The sequence below is a fragment of the Ovis canadensis genome, chromosome 1 (assembly GCF_042477335.2).
Source record: "Ovis canadensis isolate MfBH-ARS-UI-01 breed Bighorn chromosome 1, ARS-UI_OviCan_v2, whole genome shotgun sequence".
NCBI lineage: Eukaryota > Metazoa > Chordata > Mammalia > Artiodactyla > Bovidae > Ovis > Ovis canadensis.
Window position 1 is genome coordinate 78923121 of NC_091245.1, and position 16296 is coordinate 78939416.

The following is a 16296-nucleotide window of genomic DNA, read 5'->3' on the forward strand; positions in this document are numbered from 1 at the left end:
TCTTGAAAAGATTACTGGAAAGTAAGAAGGGCGTATCTAGTTAAGGACATTTGCTAATGAAACTGGTTTTTAGGTCAGCAAATAAGATGTAGCCAGGGACTTGCCACTCAAAGGAAAATTAAGAGCAAAGAGTTCTTTTCTTTTCCTTTCAGTGGTTAGAGCTGTTTTCAATTTGGATCCTACCAGAACATTGATTAAAGAATATGTAAAGATTTAAAGTCTTTATCATATCACTTCAGACTTTTGCAGGTTAGGGACCCTCATCCACTTATATGTGTATCTTCCTTAAGTTTTATTTTGAAAACTTAAAGTGATCCCAAGGCTTCTTAATCTATGTAATTGTTCATGAGTTAAAATTTTCTTAAATATGTATACTAAACTGAATTTTTTGACTTTTTAAATTGTTTTCAAGTATCAGTTATTAAATGTTCATATGTATAGATTCATGGGCACTTAGAGTATTAGTATCTTACCATTGTAATATTTTTGGAGAAGGAAATGGCAACCCACTCCAGTATTCTTGCCTGGAAAATCCCATGGACAGAGGAGCCTGGCGGGCTATAGTCTGTAGCGTCGCAAAGCGTCGGACATGACTGAGTGATCAATGCTTTCACTTTCAATGTCATATTTAATTATTATAAGTTAAAAATATATTTATATCCTCTTTAAAATATTCAGACCATTACTTTCTTTCATATCAGGTTTGAGTTTAGTATGTAACTTTAGTTAACAATACTTCAGGATAATTAGTTTACCAGTTTATTAGTAGAGTTATGGTCCATAATAAAATCTTAATCTTAAAAGGTAATAATTTTAATTACCAGCAGAGGGCTCTATGTGTACATATATTTGTAGTTATAAAGAGTGTTTTCTTGACTGATTCTTTCAGCCTAATCCAGTTTTCTCCTGACAAATTATTGCTTAACTTCTGGACTCAACCAGAAATGAATGTGCACGAGATTTATTTTTTAGTCAAGTATTTCTTCACTCCTTCATTTATATTATAGCAAAATATTAAGGATCATGAAGAGCAAGTATAACTTAGAAGTCAAATATTTGAGCTCCTCCTGTTTTTTAAGAAGAAAGATTATTTTAATTCCCAGAGGTACTATTACTTCTTTACTAAACAGTGAATCACCATTCATACTGATTTTCAAATTGGTATTTATTTTTTTAATATATAAAACCAATAATATAGTTTTAAGGAAAATTTACATTTTTAGTTGATCAGAAAATATGATTTTGATTCTCATTATGCTTTATTTCTAGGTGTATTTTTACACATTCTAGCAGATACACTAGGGAGTATTGGTGTAATTGCCTCTGCCATCATGATGCAGAATTTTGGTCTGATGATAGCAGATCCTATTTGTTCAATCCTGATAGCCATGCTCATAGTTATAAGGTAAGTGTTGGTATGTTACTTTCAGATACTAAAATGAGAGGTGATAAACATCTTACTTAAATTACAGATCTAAATTATTATTATGTTGGGGGTTTTTTGGTCTTCAACAGATTTCTACATAGATTGTTTCTGTTTTCATTTTACTTTTTTTTTGTGTTACCCCAGGTTTGATATTTCATTTTTGTATTTAGTGATTGATCTTTTCTAAATCAAATCAGTAGTAATTTTCTTTAATCCAGCACTATATTTTTGAGTAGAACATTGGAAATATAAAATGTATTAATGTTAGAATATTATTCCTTTGACATCTGCATTTTGTACCATCAAGTGTAAAAGAATACTAAAGTCTCTTCTAGAACTAGCTTTAATGTATAAATTCACATTATTGTTGTAGAAGTCTTATAAAAATGCTTACTGAAGTATATTTATGTCCTCCTCTCTATCGAGATTATAAATTCTTGAGGAAGGATCTGTCTTTTAGCTCTTTGGCTCTCTATTGCCTGTCATGGTACCAATGTTTATATAAAAGTGTGATTGTGTATAAATTCTCAATAAGTATTGTCTGAACTAGAAGATAAGTTAAGTAGCTCAGTCGTGTCTGACTCTTTGTGACCCCATGGACTGTAGCCCACCAGGCTCCTCCATCCATGGGATTTTCCAGGCAAGAATACTGGAGTGGGTTGCCATTTCCTTCTCCAGGGGATCTTCCCGACCCAGGGATCGAACCCAGGTCTCCCGTATTAGAGGCAGACGCTTTAACCTCTGTACTGTCTTTTAAATTTCTGTCAATTTATTATTTTAATTTTTATCAGAAAAATGGAACAGTTGTGCCTTTATTTCCCAGTCTTGACTTATTTACATAGATATGTCTTGATTGGACTGATTTTGTCTAGTTTATCCATATGATTTTACTGTTAGTAAAGCTGTCTTTGTAATGATAACAAAGACCTGTTAGCGGGTAGACTGATGATTTTTATAGCTTATAGTTGAATAAAATAGACTTTAAAAATCACAATGAAATTATAATCATAAATTAGTCATAAATGTAGATTTTTAAGATTTTTCATAAAAGATAGGATATACATTTTAAACGTGCAGCTTATTTTTAAATTTTATTTAAATTATTTGTACTAGGAAGCATCTCTGCTGTGTAAAAATCTTTTATAAAGCTTCGAATCTCTTTTCTGCATCTTTGGAAATCTTACTATATGTCCTTGAAAGTTCTTCAGGTTAGATATCACATATTCTATGAAACTTAACTTCTGATAGATTTGGTTTCTGATATCTGTTCCTCTTTATTGCATGTTCAGTGTTCATTTTATTTTGTGGTATAATTGTTGGTTGCTTCTAATACTTCTTAGAGTTGGATCTTAATCTCAACTTTTCTTTGTCTCCAGTCTTATTTCTTAATTATATCATTTGTTGCTTGGAAGAGGTTGGCCTTTCTGTTTCCTTCTAATTTATTTTCTACACTGTGGCCAAAGTGATCTTTCTTTAATAAAGATTATGGTACATGGAAAAATTATCTTGCTTTGAATCTTTCCGTGGCTTTCTTGCCCTCAGGATAAAGTCTGAATTCCTTAGTAGGCCTTCATGTTGGGATTCATTTATCTCTTCAGTCTTTCTCTCACCCTGTCTCAATTTATATCTATTCTCCAGCCATAGTAAGTAACTGTCAATTCCCTGGAAACATGTTAGAAGCTCTCTGGATTCTGGGGCTTTCTCATCTTTCTTCTCTGCAAAATAAACTACCCTTACATTGAGTGCCGTTCTCACTTCCCATGCACCCTCACAAATGCATAGATCTTTCTGTTTAAATGGCACTTTGTTGAGGAAGCCTTTCCTGATTCCCTGCATCTCAGGAGGGGTTAGGTAAACCTGGAGCACCACCTGCTACTCCTCTTGCAGCATTTACTTAGAGCCTCTTATTTTCTCCCTTAAGCTCCATGAGGGCAGACTCTTTTTTCATGGTTGTAAAGTCAGCACATAACTGTGCCAGGTAAAACTTGATACATTTTTTGATTTGAATCCAAATTAATTTGTGTTTTTTCCAGTCTCAGAGATGACTTTCTCTAATCCTAAATAGGGAATTCTTACTTAGTTCTAGTCCCATTCAGTTGTTCCTTGAATAAATAAATAAATAAACACACACAAGACAAGAAAACCTTGTTGTTGTTGTTGAAATATAACACGTTAAAAAGCTATACAAGTTACTTTCAGCAAATATTTATTAAGTAAGTACTTCTTACCAGTGTAGTGAAAGGACAAGATACTTACTGTTTTGATCTTACATTATAGCAGAAGAGAGAGACACAAATGAATCAATAAACCAGTATCAAGCAGTTATGTGCAGAGAGTTAATATGGGGTTGTAGTGACTGAGATACCACTTTATTTTAATATAAATTAATTATTTTTTGGAGGCTAATTACTTTACAATATTGTAGTGGTTTTTGGCATGCATTGACATGAATCAGCCATGGGTGTACATGTGCCCCCATCCTAAACCCCGCTTCCACCTCCCTCCCCATCCCATCCCTCAGGGTTGTCCCAGTGCACCGGCCCTGAGTACCCTGTCTCATGCATCTGTCGAACCTGGACTGTCAATCTATTTCACATTTGGTAATATACGTGTTTCAGTGCTCTCTTTCAAATCATCCCACCCTTGTCTTCTACCACAGTGTCCAAAAGTCTGTTCTTTACATCTGGGTCTCTTTTGCTGTCTTGCATATGGGGTCATCATTACCATATTTCTAATTCCATATATATGCGTTAATATACAGTATTGGTGTTTTTTCTTTCTGACTTACTTTACTCTATAATAGGCTCCAGTTTCATCCACCTCATTAGAACTAATTCAAAAGCATTCTTTTTAATAGCTGAGTAATATTCCATTGTGTATATGTACCACTGCTTTCTTATCCATTCATCTGCCAATGGACATCTAGATTGTTTCCATGTCCTAGCTGTTGTAAACAGTGAACATTGGGGTACACATGCCTCTTTCAGTTCTGGTTTCCTCGGTGTGTATGCCCAGCAGTGGGATTGCTGTGTCATATAGCAGTTCTATTTCCAGTTTTTTAAGGAATCTCCACACTGTTCTCCATAGTGGCTGTACTAGTTTGCATTTCTACCAACAGTGTAAGAGGGTTCCCTTTTGTCCACATTCTCTCCAGCATTTATTGTTTGTAGACTTTTTGATAGCAGCCATTCTGACCAGGGTGAAATGGTACCTCATTGTGGTTTTGATTTGTATTTCTGTGATAATGAGTGATGTTGAGCATCTTTTCATGTGTTTGTTAACCATATGTATGTCTTCTTTGGAGAAATGTGTTTAGTTCTTTGGCTCATTTTTTCATTGGGTCATTTAATTTTTTGGAATTGAGCTTCATGAGCTGCTTGTATATTTTTGAGATTAATTCTTTATCAGTTGCTTCGTTTGCTATTGTTTTCTCCCATTCTGAAAGCTGTCTTTTCACCTTGCTTATAGTTTCCTTCGTTGTGCAAAAGCTTTTAAGTTTAATTAGGTCCCATTTGTTTATTTTTGCTTTTATTTCCATTACTCTGGGAGGTGGGTCACAGAGGATCCTGCTGTTGTTTATGTCAGAGAGTGTTTTGCCTATGTTTTCCTCTAGGAGTTTTATAGTTTCTGGTCTTACATTTAGATCTTTAATCCATTTTGAGTTTATTTTTGTGTGCGGTGTTAGAAAGTGTTCTGGTTTCATTGTTTTACAAGTGGTTGACCAGTTTTCCCAGCACCAGATGTTAAAGAGATTGTCTTTTCTCCATTGTATATTCTTGCCTCCTTTGTCAAAGATAAGGTGTCCATAGGTGCGTGGATTTATCTCTGGACTTTCTATTTTGTTCCATTGATCTATATTTCTGTCTTTGTGCCAGTACCATACTGTCTTGAAGACTGTAGCTTTGTATTATAGTCTGAAATCAATCAGTTTGATTCCTCCAGTTCCATTCTTCTTTCTCAAGATTGCTTTGGCTATTCGAGGCTTTTTGTATTTCTATACAAATTGTGAAATTATTGGTTCTAGTTCTCTGAAAAATACTGTTGATAGCTTGATAGGGATTGCATTGAATCTATAGGTTGCTTTGGGTAGTATACTCATTTTGACTATATTGAGTCTTCCGATCCGTGAACATGGTATATTTCTCCATCTATTTGTGTCATCTTTGATTTCTTTCATCAGTGTTTTATAGTTTTCTATATATAGGTCTTTTGTTTCTTTAGGTAGATTTATTCCTAAGTATTCTATTTTTTTCATTGCAGTGGTGAATGGAATTGTTTCCTTAATTTCTTTTTGTTTTCTCATTGTTAGTGTATAGGAATACAAGAGATTTCTGTGTGTTAATTTTATATCCTGCAACTTTACTGTATTCATTGATTAGCTCTAGTGATTTTCTGGTGGTGTCTTTAGGGTTTTCTGTGTAGAGGATCATGTCATCTGCAGTGAGAGTCTTATTTCTTTTCCAATCTGGATTCCTTTCATTCCTTTTTCTTCTCTGATTGCTGTGGCTAAAACTTCCAAAACTGTGTTGAATAGTAGTGGTGAGAGTGGGCACCCTTGTCTTGTTCCTGACTTCAGGGGAAATACTTTCATTTTTTCACCATTGAGGATAATGTTTCCTGTGGGTTTATCATATATGGCTTTTATTATGTTGAAGTATGTTCCTTCTATTCTTGCTTTCTGAAGGATTTTTTATCATAAATGGATGTTGAATTTTGTCAAAGGCTTTCTCTGCATCTATTGATATAATCATATGTTTTTATCTTTCAATTTGTTAATGTAGTATATCACATTGATTGATTTGTGAATATTGAAGAATCCTTGCATCCCTGGAATAAAGCCCACTTGATCATGATGTATGATCTTTTTAATATGTTGTTGGATTCTGTTTGCTAGAATTTTGTTGAGGATTTTTCTCATCTGTGTTCATCAGTGATATTGGCCTGTAGTTTTCTTTTTTTGTGTCATCTTTATCTGGTTTTGGTATTATGGTGATGGTGGCCTCACAGAATGAGTTTGGCAGTTTACCTTCCTCTTCAATTTTCTGGAAGAGTTTGAGTAGAATAGGTGTTAGCTCTTCTCTAAATTTTGGTAGAATTCACCTATGAAGCCATCTGGTCCTGGGCTTTCGTTTGTGGGAAGATTTTTGATTACAGTTTCGATTTCTGTGCTCATGATGGGTCTGTTAAGATTGTCTATTTTTTCCTGGTTTAGTTTTGGTAAGTTATACTTTTCTAACAATTCATCCATTTCTTCCAAGTTGTCCATTTTATTGGCATAGTTGCTGATAGTAGTCTCTTGTGATCCTTTGTATTTCTGTGTTATCTGTTGTGATTTCTCCATTTTCATGTCTAATTTTCTTGCTTGATTCTTCTCCCTTTTTTCTTGATGAGTCAGGCTAATGACTCATGGGTTTTTCTATTTTATTTATCTTCTCAAAGAACCAGCTTTTAGTTTTGTTAATTTTTGCTATAGTCTCCTTTGTTTATTTTTCATTTATTTCTGCCCTAATTTTTATAATTTCTTTCCTTCTACTAACCCTGGGATTCTTCATTTCTTCTTTTTCTAGTTGCTTTAGGTGTAAAGTTAGGTTATTTATTTGATTTTTCTCTTGTTTCTTGAGGTAAGCTTGTATTGCTATGAACCTTCCCCTTAGCACTGCTTTTACTGAATCCAATAGGTTTTGGGTTGTTTTTTCATTTTGGTTCGTTTCTATGCATATTTTGATTTCCTTTTTTGATTTCTTCTGTGATTTGTTGGTTATTCAGAAGCATGTTGTTTAGCCTCCATATGTTTGTTTTTTTAATCATTTTTTTCCTGTAGTGACATCTAATCTTACCACATTGTGATCAGAAAAGATGCTTGAAATGATTTCAGTTTTTTTGAATTATCAAGGCTGAATTTATGGCCCAGGATGTGATCTATCCTAGAGAATGTTTCATGTGCATTTGAGAAAAAGGTGAAATTAATTGTTTTGGGGTGAAATGTCGTATAGATATCAATTAGGTCTAAGTGGTCCATTGTACCATTGTACCATTTAAAGTTTGTGTTTCCTTGCTAATTTCTGTTTGGTTGATCTATCCATAGGTGTGAGTGGGGTATTAAAGTCTCCCACTATTGTTGTGTTCCTGTTAATTTTCCCTTTCATGCTTGTTAGCATTTGCCTTCCATATTGTGGTGCTCCTATGTTGGGTGCATATATATTTATAATTGTTATATCTTCTTGGATTGATCCTTTGATCATTATGTAGTGTCCTTCTTTCTTTTCACGGCCTTTATTTCAAAGTCTATTTTATCTGATGAGTATTGCTACTCCTGCTTTCTTTTGGTCTTCATTTGCGTGAAATATCTTTTTTAAGCCCTTCACTTTCAGTTTGTATGTGTCCCTTGTTTTGAGGTGGGTCTTGTGTAGACAGCGTATATAGGGGTCTTGTTTTTGTATCCATTCAGCCAGTCTTTGTCCTTTGGTTCGGGCATTCAACCCATTTACGTTTAAGGTAATTATTGATAAGTATGATCCTATTGCCATTTACTTTGTTGTTTTGGATTCGAGTTTATAAACCTTTTCTGTGTTTCCCATCTAGAGATTATCCTTTAGCGTTTGTTGAAGAACTGGTTTGGTGGTGCTGAATTCTCTCAGCTTTTGCTTGTCTGTAAAGCTTTTGATTTCTCTTTCATATTTGTTGTAGGTTTTTCTCTTTAATCATTTTAAGTATGTCCTGCCATTCCCTTCTGGCCTGAAGAGTTCTATCAAAAGATCAGCTGTTATCATTATGGGAATCCCCTTGTGTGTTGTTGCTTTTCCCTTGCTGCTTTTAATATTTGCTCTTTGTGTTTGATCTTCATTAATTTGATTAAAATGTGTTTTGGGCTGTTTAGCCTTGGGTTTATCCTGTTTGGGACTCTCGGTTTCTTGGACTTGGGAGGCTATTTCCTTCCCCATTTTAGGGAAGTTTTCAACTATTATCTCCTCAAATGTTTTCTATGGCCTTTCTTTTTGTCTTCTTCTGGGACTCCTGTGATTTGGATGTTGGGGCATTTAAAACGTTGTCCCAGAGGTCTCTTGAGTTGTCCTCATTTCTATTAATTCTTTTTTCTTTTTTCCTCTCTGCTTCATTTATTTCCAGCATTCTACCTTCCACCTAACTTATTCTATCTTCTGCCTCAATTATTCTATTGTTGGTTCCCTCCAGGGTGCCTTTGATCTCAGTTATTGCATTATTCATTATTGATTGACTCTTTTGTATTTCTTCTAGGTCCTTGTTAAACATTTCTTGCATCTTCTCAATTCTTGTCTCTATTTACCTGTAACTCCATTTTGTTTTCAAGATTTTGGAATATCTTTACTATCATTATTCTGAATTCTTTTTCAGGTACACTCCCTATCTCCTCTTCTTTTGTTTGGTTTGGAGGGCATTTATCATGTTCCTTTACCTGCTGAATATTTCGCTGCCTTTTCATCTTGTTTAGATTGCTGTGTTTGGGGTGGACTTTCTGTATGCTGGAAGTTTGTGCTTTCTCTTTATTGTGGAGGTTGCTTCCTGAGGTTGGACTAGTGGCTTGTCAAGGTTTCCTGGTTAGGGAAGCTTGTATTAGTGTTCTGGTTGGTGGAGCTGGATCTCTTCTCTCTGGAGTGCAATGAAGTGTCCGGTAGTGAATTTTGAGGTGTCTGTGGTTTTGGTGTGACTTTGGGCAGCTGGTATTTTAATGCTCAGGGCCATGTTCCTGCATTGCTGGAGAATTAGCGTGGTATGTCTTAGTCTGGAGCTTGTTGGCTCTTGAGTGGAGCTCGGTTTCAGTGCAGGTATGGCTAGTGGAGGTGATGGAATTCCAGTTGAGCTGTTTCAAATCCTGGAAGATGATGCTGTGAAAGTGCTGCACTCAATATGCCAGCAAATTTGGAAAACTCAGCAGTGGCCACAGGACTGGAAAAGGTCAGTTTTCATTCCAATCCCAAAGAAAGGCAATGCCAAAAAATGCTCAAACTATTGCACAATTGCACTCATCTCACATGTTAGTAAAGTAATGCTCAAAATTCTCCAAGCCAGGCTTTAGCAATACGTGAACCATGAACTTCCAGATGTTCCAGCTGGTTTTAGAAAAGGCAGAGGAACCAGAGATCAAATTGCCAACATGCACTGGATCATCGAAAAAGCAAGAGAGTTCCAGAAAAACATCTATTTCTGCCTTATTGACTATGCCAAAGCCTTTGACTGTGTGGATCACAATAAACTGGAAAATTCTGAAAGAGATGGGAATACCAGACCACCTGACCTGCCTCTTGAAAAATCTATATGCAGGTCAGGAAGCAACAGTTAGAACTGGACATGGAACAACAGACTGGTTCCAAATAGGAAAAGGAGTCCGTCAAGGGTGTATATTGTCACCCTGCTTATTTAACTTATATGCAGAGTACATCATGAGAAACACTGGGCTGGAAGAAGCACTTAAAACTTAAAAATTAAAAAAAAATTAAAAAATGATAGTAGTAAATATATATCTAGGGAGTTCTCTGGAGCTGTTGTAGGCAGTGTGGGGTCAGTTCAGTTTCAGATAGTTCCTTGTTCCAGCTTATAGTTCTTCTCAAGGTCTATAGGCCCCTTCCAATGCTTAGTCACCGCTAACTACAGGCTTTTAATCTGTTGTACCTGTCACTTCCAGAGCAGTTCCCTCTTCTTTCTCTGTTTGCAAGCTCTTCAGTGTCTATTTTCCATCCTGACACAATGGGGCAAAGGTGGTAACTTATTTAAGCTCACTTATTCAGTTGTGCTGTGGGGACAGAGGGACACTACAAATATCACTGGCGTGTGTGAGGAGTGCTCGCAGTGTATGGACCATATTGGGTTTGCCCCAGCTTATGTCGTGTGTGCTTTCCTGGTCTACACTGCTCAGGCTCCAGGTTGCTCTGGAGGGGTACTGTCCAAAGCTCGCCCTGGGTTTCATGCACTTCCTGGATCTAAGCTGCTCAGCTTCAGATTCTTGGGTACTCCACAAAGGCACAGACTTGGTTAGGTGTGCGTTTTGTACCCTTCCCAGGTCCGAGGAGCTCAGGCGACCAGGTGCTTGATGAACGCACTGTCCCAGGTGGGCTGTGCTTCTTAATCACCTCCCCGGTCCTGGCTGCTTGGTTTCCTGGGTTCGCCATAAGAGTGCCGTGAGAGTGCCATCTCAGGTGTGCCCTGTGTTTCCTCTGGGGTGCTAATGTCTGGCTGCGCCCCTCCTGGCAGAGGTCAACCCTCCAAGATCCCAGGAAGACTTAGTTAGCAACTGGGAGTCTGCTTACAGTTTGGTGGAGGATGCCATCTCTGGGGCCTAGATTGCCCCTCGCCCACTGGCTCTGGCTGTTGCCCACCTGCCTCTCTGTCTCCAGCAGGAGGATGGGCAGCTAGCTCTTCTTTGGTATTCTCTCAATCCTTTGTTCTGTGAGTAGGTCAGGCTGTGCCTTCAGTTCATTCAGTTCACTTCAGTCGCTCAGTTGTGTCCGACTCTTTGCGACCCCATGAATCGCAGCACACCAGGCCTCCCTGTCCATCACCATCTCCTGGAGTTCACTCAGACTCACGTCCATCGAGTCCGTGATGCCATCCAGCCATCTCATCCTCGGTCGTCCCCTTCTCCTCCTGCCCCCAATCCCTCTCAGCATCACAGTCTTTTCCAATGAGTCAACTCTTCACATGAGGTGTCCAAAGTACTGGAGCTTCAGCTTTAGCGTCATTCCTTCCAAAGAAATCCCAGGGCTGATCTCCTTCAGAATGGACTGGTTGGATCTCCTTGCAGTCCAAGGGACTCTCAAGAGTCTTCTCCAGCACCACAGTTCAAAAGCATCAATTCTTCTGTGCTCAGCCTTCTTCACAGTCCAACTCTCACATCCATACATGACCACAGGAAAAACCATAGCCTTGACTAGACGGACCTTAGTCGGCAAAGTAATGTCTCTACTTTTGAATATACTATCTAGGTTGGTCATAACTTTTCTTCCAAGGAGTAAGCGTCTTTTAATTTCATGGCTGCAATCACCATCTGCAGTGATTTTGGAGCCCTTAGAGCTTTTCATCGGAAAGTTCTCTCTCTTTTTTTCTCTCTCTGGCTATCCCATGTTTGGGTTGCTATCTCCTGTTAGCACCCTCAGATTGTCCTCAGGGAATTCAGGCCCAGTCCTTACCCTAAGCATGCAACCATTGCCTCCCTGTTCAGCCCCACTTGCTGGTGGCAAACAGGAGTATCTGGGCTACTTCTCCACTGGGAGTTGCAGTTAGGCATGTATTCTGTGTTTTTTTTTTCTTCCCGGTTATGATGCCCTCTGAGATTCCAAAACTCCCCCCACAGATCTGCTGTTGAGAGGGTTTCCTGATGTTTGGAAACTTCTCCTCCTTCATGACTCCCTCCCCGGGACGGGTCTCCGTCCCTAACTCTTTTGTCTCTCCTTTTGTCTTTTATATTTTGTCCTACCTCCTTTTGAAGAGAATGGGCTGCCTTTCTGGGTGCCTGGTGTCCTCTGCCAGTGTTCAGAAGTTGTTTTGTGGAAGTTGCTCAGCATTCAAATGATCTTTTGGTGAATTTGTTGGGGGAGAAAGTGGTCTCCCTGTCCTGTTTCTCCGCCATCTCAGGACTGCCCCCTTGAGATACCACTTTAGATTGAGTCATAAGGGAAGACTTCAGAAGAGGGAGGGTTTTGAGTCAAAATGTCTAAGATGGCACCCTAGCCTAAGGAACAGCTAGTGTAAAAGCCCTGTAGTGAAAAGAATGTTAGCACTGAAGGGAGGTCAGTATGGCAGAAGCATAGGGAGTGAGGGGAGAGTGCTTTGAAATAAAGTTGGGGAGACAGGCCTGGGAAAATGAGCCAGGGTTAGGAGTTTGGATTTTTATTTCAGGTGGAGGAGGAAACCATAAGGGGTGGCATTATTTGATTTGTATCATTAAAAATGATTTTGAAAAAATAGATTTTGGCTGCTGTGAAGATAATAGGATTAAAGGGGGGAAAGAGGGCACCTAAGCAGATTGGCTAGAAAGCTGGTATAGTGGAACAAATAAGAGGCCTGGGTTCCTTGGTCTAAGCTACTAATAATTGAGGAGTTGGAAGGACTAGCTAAAGTTAGAAAATGCTTTGGGCCTAGAGCTGATAAGATTTTCTCATAGATACAAATGTTTAGGTGAAGGGTTGAGTGAAAGAGGGGAAATTAAGGATACTTCCTAGAGTTTTGATGTGAACAACTGAGTGAATGAAGGTGCCTCTACTGATAAAGAGGTAAAACTAGAGGAAGAGTTTATCTGTTTCAAAGGCATTGCTGATCAGAAGTTCTGTTTTGGTTGTTGCTTGATTTGAGATCTCTCGTTAGACATTTATATGGAGATCTCAGGTAGGTGGTGCAAGTAAAAGTATGGAATTCTTGGGAGCACTCAGCTGAATATAAAGGATTGGAAATACTGGGTTGGCCAAAAAGTTCATTAGACGTTTTTCCTGAATGAACTTTTTGGCCAACCCAGTAGTTCACATATAAAGTCATGGAGTGCCATTTATGTGGCATGAATACCACAATTCCTACCACTTCCATTTTCCTGGAAAGCCACCATCTTTTCTGCTGAACCCAGTTTAGCTTCAGGGAGTACTGCTTCAGGCAGCCACAACCAATCAACTACAGTTGGCTTTCAAGATGAACCTATAAAACCTATGTGTCCTTGTGTAAGCCTTACGGACCTGTTCATAAAACTTTTCCTCAGTAGTTTACAAAAATACATAGTCTCAAATTCATATAATTTGATTCTTTTTCATTTTGTTATTCTTTTACTTGTTCTTTTCTTCTGTTAGCAAAAGTAGTACATGTTGATTGTAAAAAACTCAAAGGTTACTGAAATGTACAACTTGTCTTTTGAAATATCCTCTTAATCCCACCACTTGGAGATAAAGCAGACAGCTTTACCATATCTTTAAATCATTTGACAAATGTTTTAGTGCCCACTCTGTGCTAGTTGGTAAACAACGTAGCAGATACTTTACCCTAGTGGTCATGTATGGATGTGAGAGTTGGACTGTGAAGAAAGCTGAGCGCTGAAGAATTGATGCTTTTGAGCTGTGGTGTTGGAGAAGACTCTTGAGAGACCCTTGGACTGCAAGGAGATCCACCCAGTCCATTCTAAAAGAGATCAGCCCTGGGTGTTCTTTGGCAGGAATGATGCTAAAGCTGAAACTCTAGTACTTTGGTCACCTCATGTGAAGAGTTGACTTACTGGAAAAGACTCTGATGCTGGGAGGGATTGGGGGCAGGAGGAGAAGGGGACGACCGAGGATGAGATGGCTGGATGGCATCACTGACTCGATGGACATGAGCTTGAGTGAACTCTGGGAGATGGTAATGGACAGGGAGCCCTGGCATGCTGCAATTCATGGGGTTGCAAAGAGTTGGATAGGACTGAGCGACTGAACTGAACTGAAGTGGAGCTTACGTTCTAAGGAGGGTAGAGTCAATAAAACAGATGAACATGCAGGTAGATAATGTAATGTCACATGATGATAAATTCTATGAAGTAGATGAAGGGGCTATATTTTAGAAGGACTTGGAAAGTCTGCATGAGTTGACATTTGAGCAGAGACCTTAATACTGTAGGAGAGGAACTTGGACTAGTCAGAAGAACATTCCAGATAGAGGGAACTTGAAGTAAACACACTGAGATGGGAGCATGGCTGGCTTGTGAGGAACGGTGACAGGGGAGGGCAGTGAGCAGGGTAGAGAGTGGCAGGTTCAGTTCAGTTCAGTCCTCAGTTGTGTCCGACTCTTTGAGACCCCATGGACTGCAGCATACCAGGCTTCCCTGTCCATCACCAACTCCCGGAGTTTTCTCAAATTCATGTCCATTGAGTTGGTGATGCCATCCTACCATCTCATCCTCTGTCATCCCCTTCTCCTCCTGCCTTCAGTCTTCCAGCATCGGGGTGGCAGGTAGGTATATCTAGAGTTTGGAGAAGGAGGTGAGGTAGAAGATAGAAATTTGGGTGTCCTCCATTTGTGTATGGTATTTAAAGCCGTGAGATTGGAAGAGTTTGCCCAGAGAATGAGTATAAATAGAAGAAGCCTGAGGACTGAACCCTAGGGGAGATGGGGAACAGGAGGCAACTCCAGCAGAGGAGAGTAAAGTGGAGTGGCCAGTGAGGCGGGAAGAAAGTCATGAGCATGCCTTGCTTTAGGAGCCATGTAGAGAAAGTGTTGTAAACAAGAAGGAATGATTAATCTTGTTAAATGCTGTGGAGCTGATAATTGATAACTTAGATAAGATGCCCAGAAGAGTGATGAAAATGAAAGCCTGATCAGAGTAGCTTTAAGAGAGCTTGGCAGAGAAGAAACAGAGATAACTGTAGTAGTTATCTGTATAACTGTAGTCAACCGCTTTTCAAAGCTCTTTACTGTAAAGGGGAGCAGAGCAGTGTGACTGCTGGCAACAGTAAAGTCTCACTGTGAGATCACTAAATCTCACTGTGAGATTTGTGGTCATGAATTTAAAGTGAAAACAACCAGCAGTTGTATTTTTTTTCCCCCTACTCTTGTTTAGCTACTTGGTAAAAAAGTATATAGTAGGCAGAGAATTGGATTTAAAAGGTTTTGGGTTTTGTTGGATGAGTACTGACAGAGTGAGAAAGGAGCAAGGCAGGGTGGGAAACTTAAGGTTTAAAGGTAATAATAGATTCTTAAGGTAAAAGTGATAGGAGTGGACTGGATTGGAGTTCTGAGAAGTGTTAGGGAGGATGGATTAGGGGAAGAAATCCAGAAGTAGGAAGGTTTGTGAGATGCTTGAAACTGAGATCTTAAGATCTAGGTTTGATCTTAGGGGTGGATTCAGCAAAGGATCATCATATAAGGTCAAATGTTGGAATGCATTGTTCACATGGATATTTAATAGAGTAATGAAAAGGATAGAGGTGGAAAGAGAATAATCCTGTTGCTAAACTCTTTAGTGTCTGAAGGAGAGCTATAAAGAATTGTATCTCTATTAATTAGGATGGGTAGAGGGAGAGGGTGGGGGTTCCCTGGTGGCTCAGATGGTAAAGTATTTGCCTGAAGTGCAGGAGACCTGGGTTCGATTCATGGGTTGGGAATATCCCCTGGAGAAGGGAATGACTACCTACTCTAGTATTGTTGCCTGGAGAATTCCATGGACAGAGGAGCCTGCAGAGAGGGTTGCAAAGAGTTGGACACAGCTAAGCACACACTCTAAGAGAGAAAGAGAAAGGGTGGAATAATCTGATGGTGTGGGCCTTAAAGGAACTGTGATGGGGGGTTTAGGAGGAACAGTTGTAGTGATAAGTGAGGAGGACATTTACCTCCCCACAAGCCTCGGTAGTGCAGGAAGTATGGAAGAGAAAATGCTGTGGGGAAGATTTTCCTTAGGCGATACCCAGTTTTCAGGTAGAGTAGCAACATGCTACGGCTGTTCAGAGGAGAGACCGATGATTTAATGGAAATCGCATGTTCAGAAGTAGTTTTTTAAAATTTTGAAAGTAGTTATGTTGATAAACTTGGTAAAAATATAAAAAAGAATAAGAAAAAAATAATTTATAGTTCCATTAGCCAAGAGAACCATGTTAATGTAAAAGCTACATATATCTGTAGCTTTATGCTTGATTCACTTAACTAAGAGGGGCACCTGTGCATTATGGGAAAAAATATATAAACAGGATGCAGAAAAAAGCTTGGTTACTGGTGTGGTATTTTTGAAGTCTTGCTGGAGTTTTTTGTTTTTTTATTTTTTTTCTCAAAATCAGTTTTCTGCAACTAACAAAAGTTATTATCTCGTGGTGCTCTGTGACTTTCACTGTAATCATTTGTAAATACAAAGAAAAGCTTATTTAATGAAATGTCTTTTTGTTAGATGCAAAAATATT

General features: G+C 38.7%; 2 protein-coding genes across 2 annotated transcripts in view; one reads left to right on the plus strand and one right to left on the minus strand.

The window, feature by feature from the left end:
• EXTL2 (exostosin like glycosyltransferase 2) overlaps positions 1 to 16296 on the minus strand; it is a 99481-nt gene that overhangs the window by 52840 nt on the left and 30345 nt on the right. The gene's annotated exons all lie outside the window — the stretch shown is intronic.
• SLC30A7 (solute carrier family 30 member 7) overlaps positions 1 to 16296 on the plus strand; it is a 94251-nt gene that overhangs the window by 35604 nt on the left and 42351 nt on the right. Inside the window, exon 8 of the mRNA XM_069598932.1 lies at positions 1270 to 1405. Coding sequence (XP_069455033.1) covers positions 1270 to 1405 — 136 coding nt within the window. The remainder of the gene's footprint in view (positions 1 to 1269; positions 1406 to 16296) is intronic.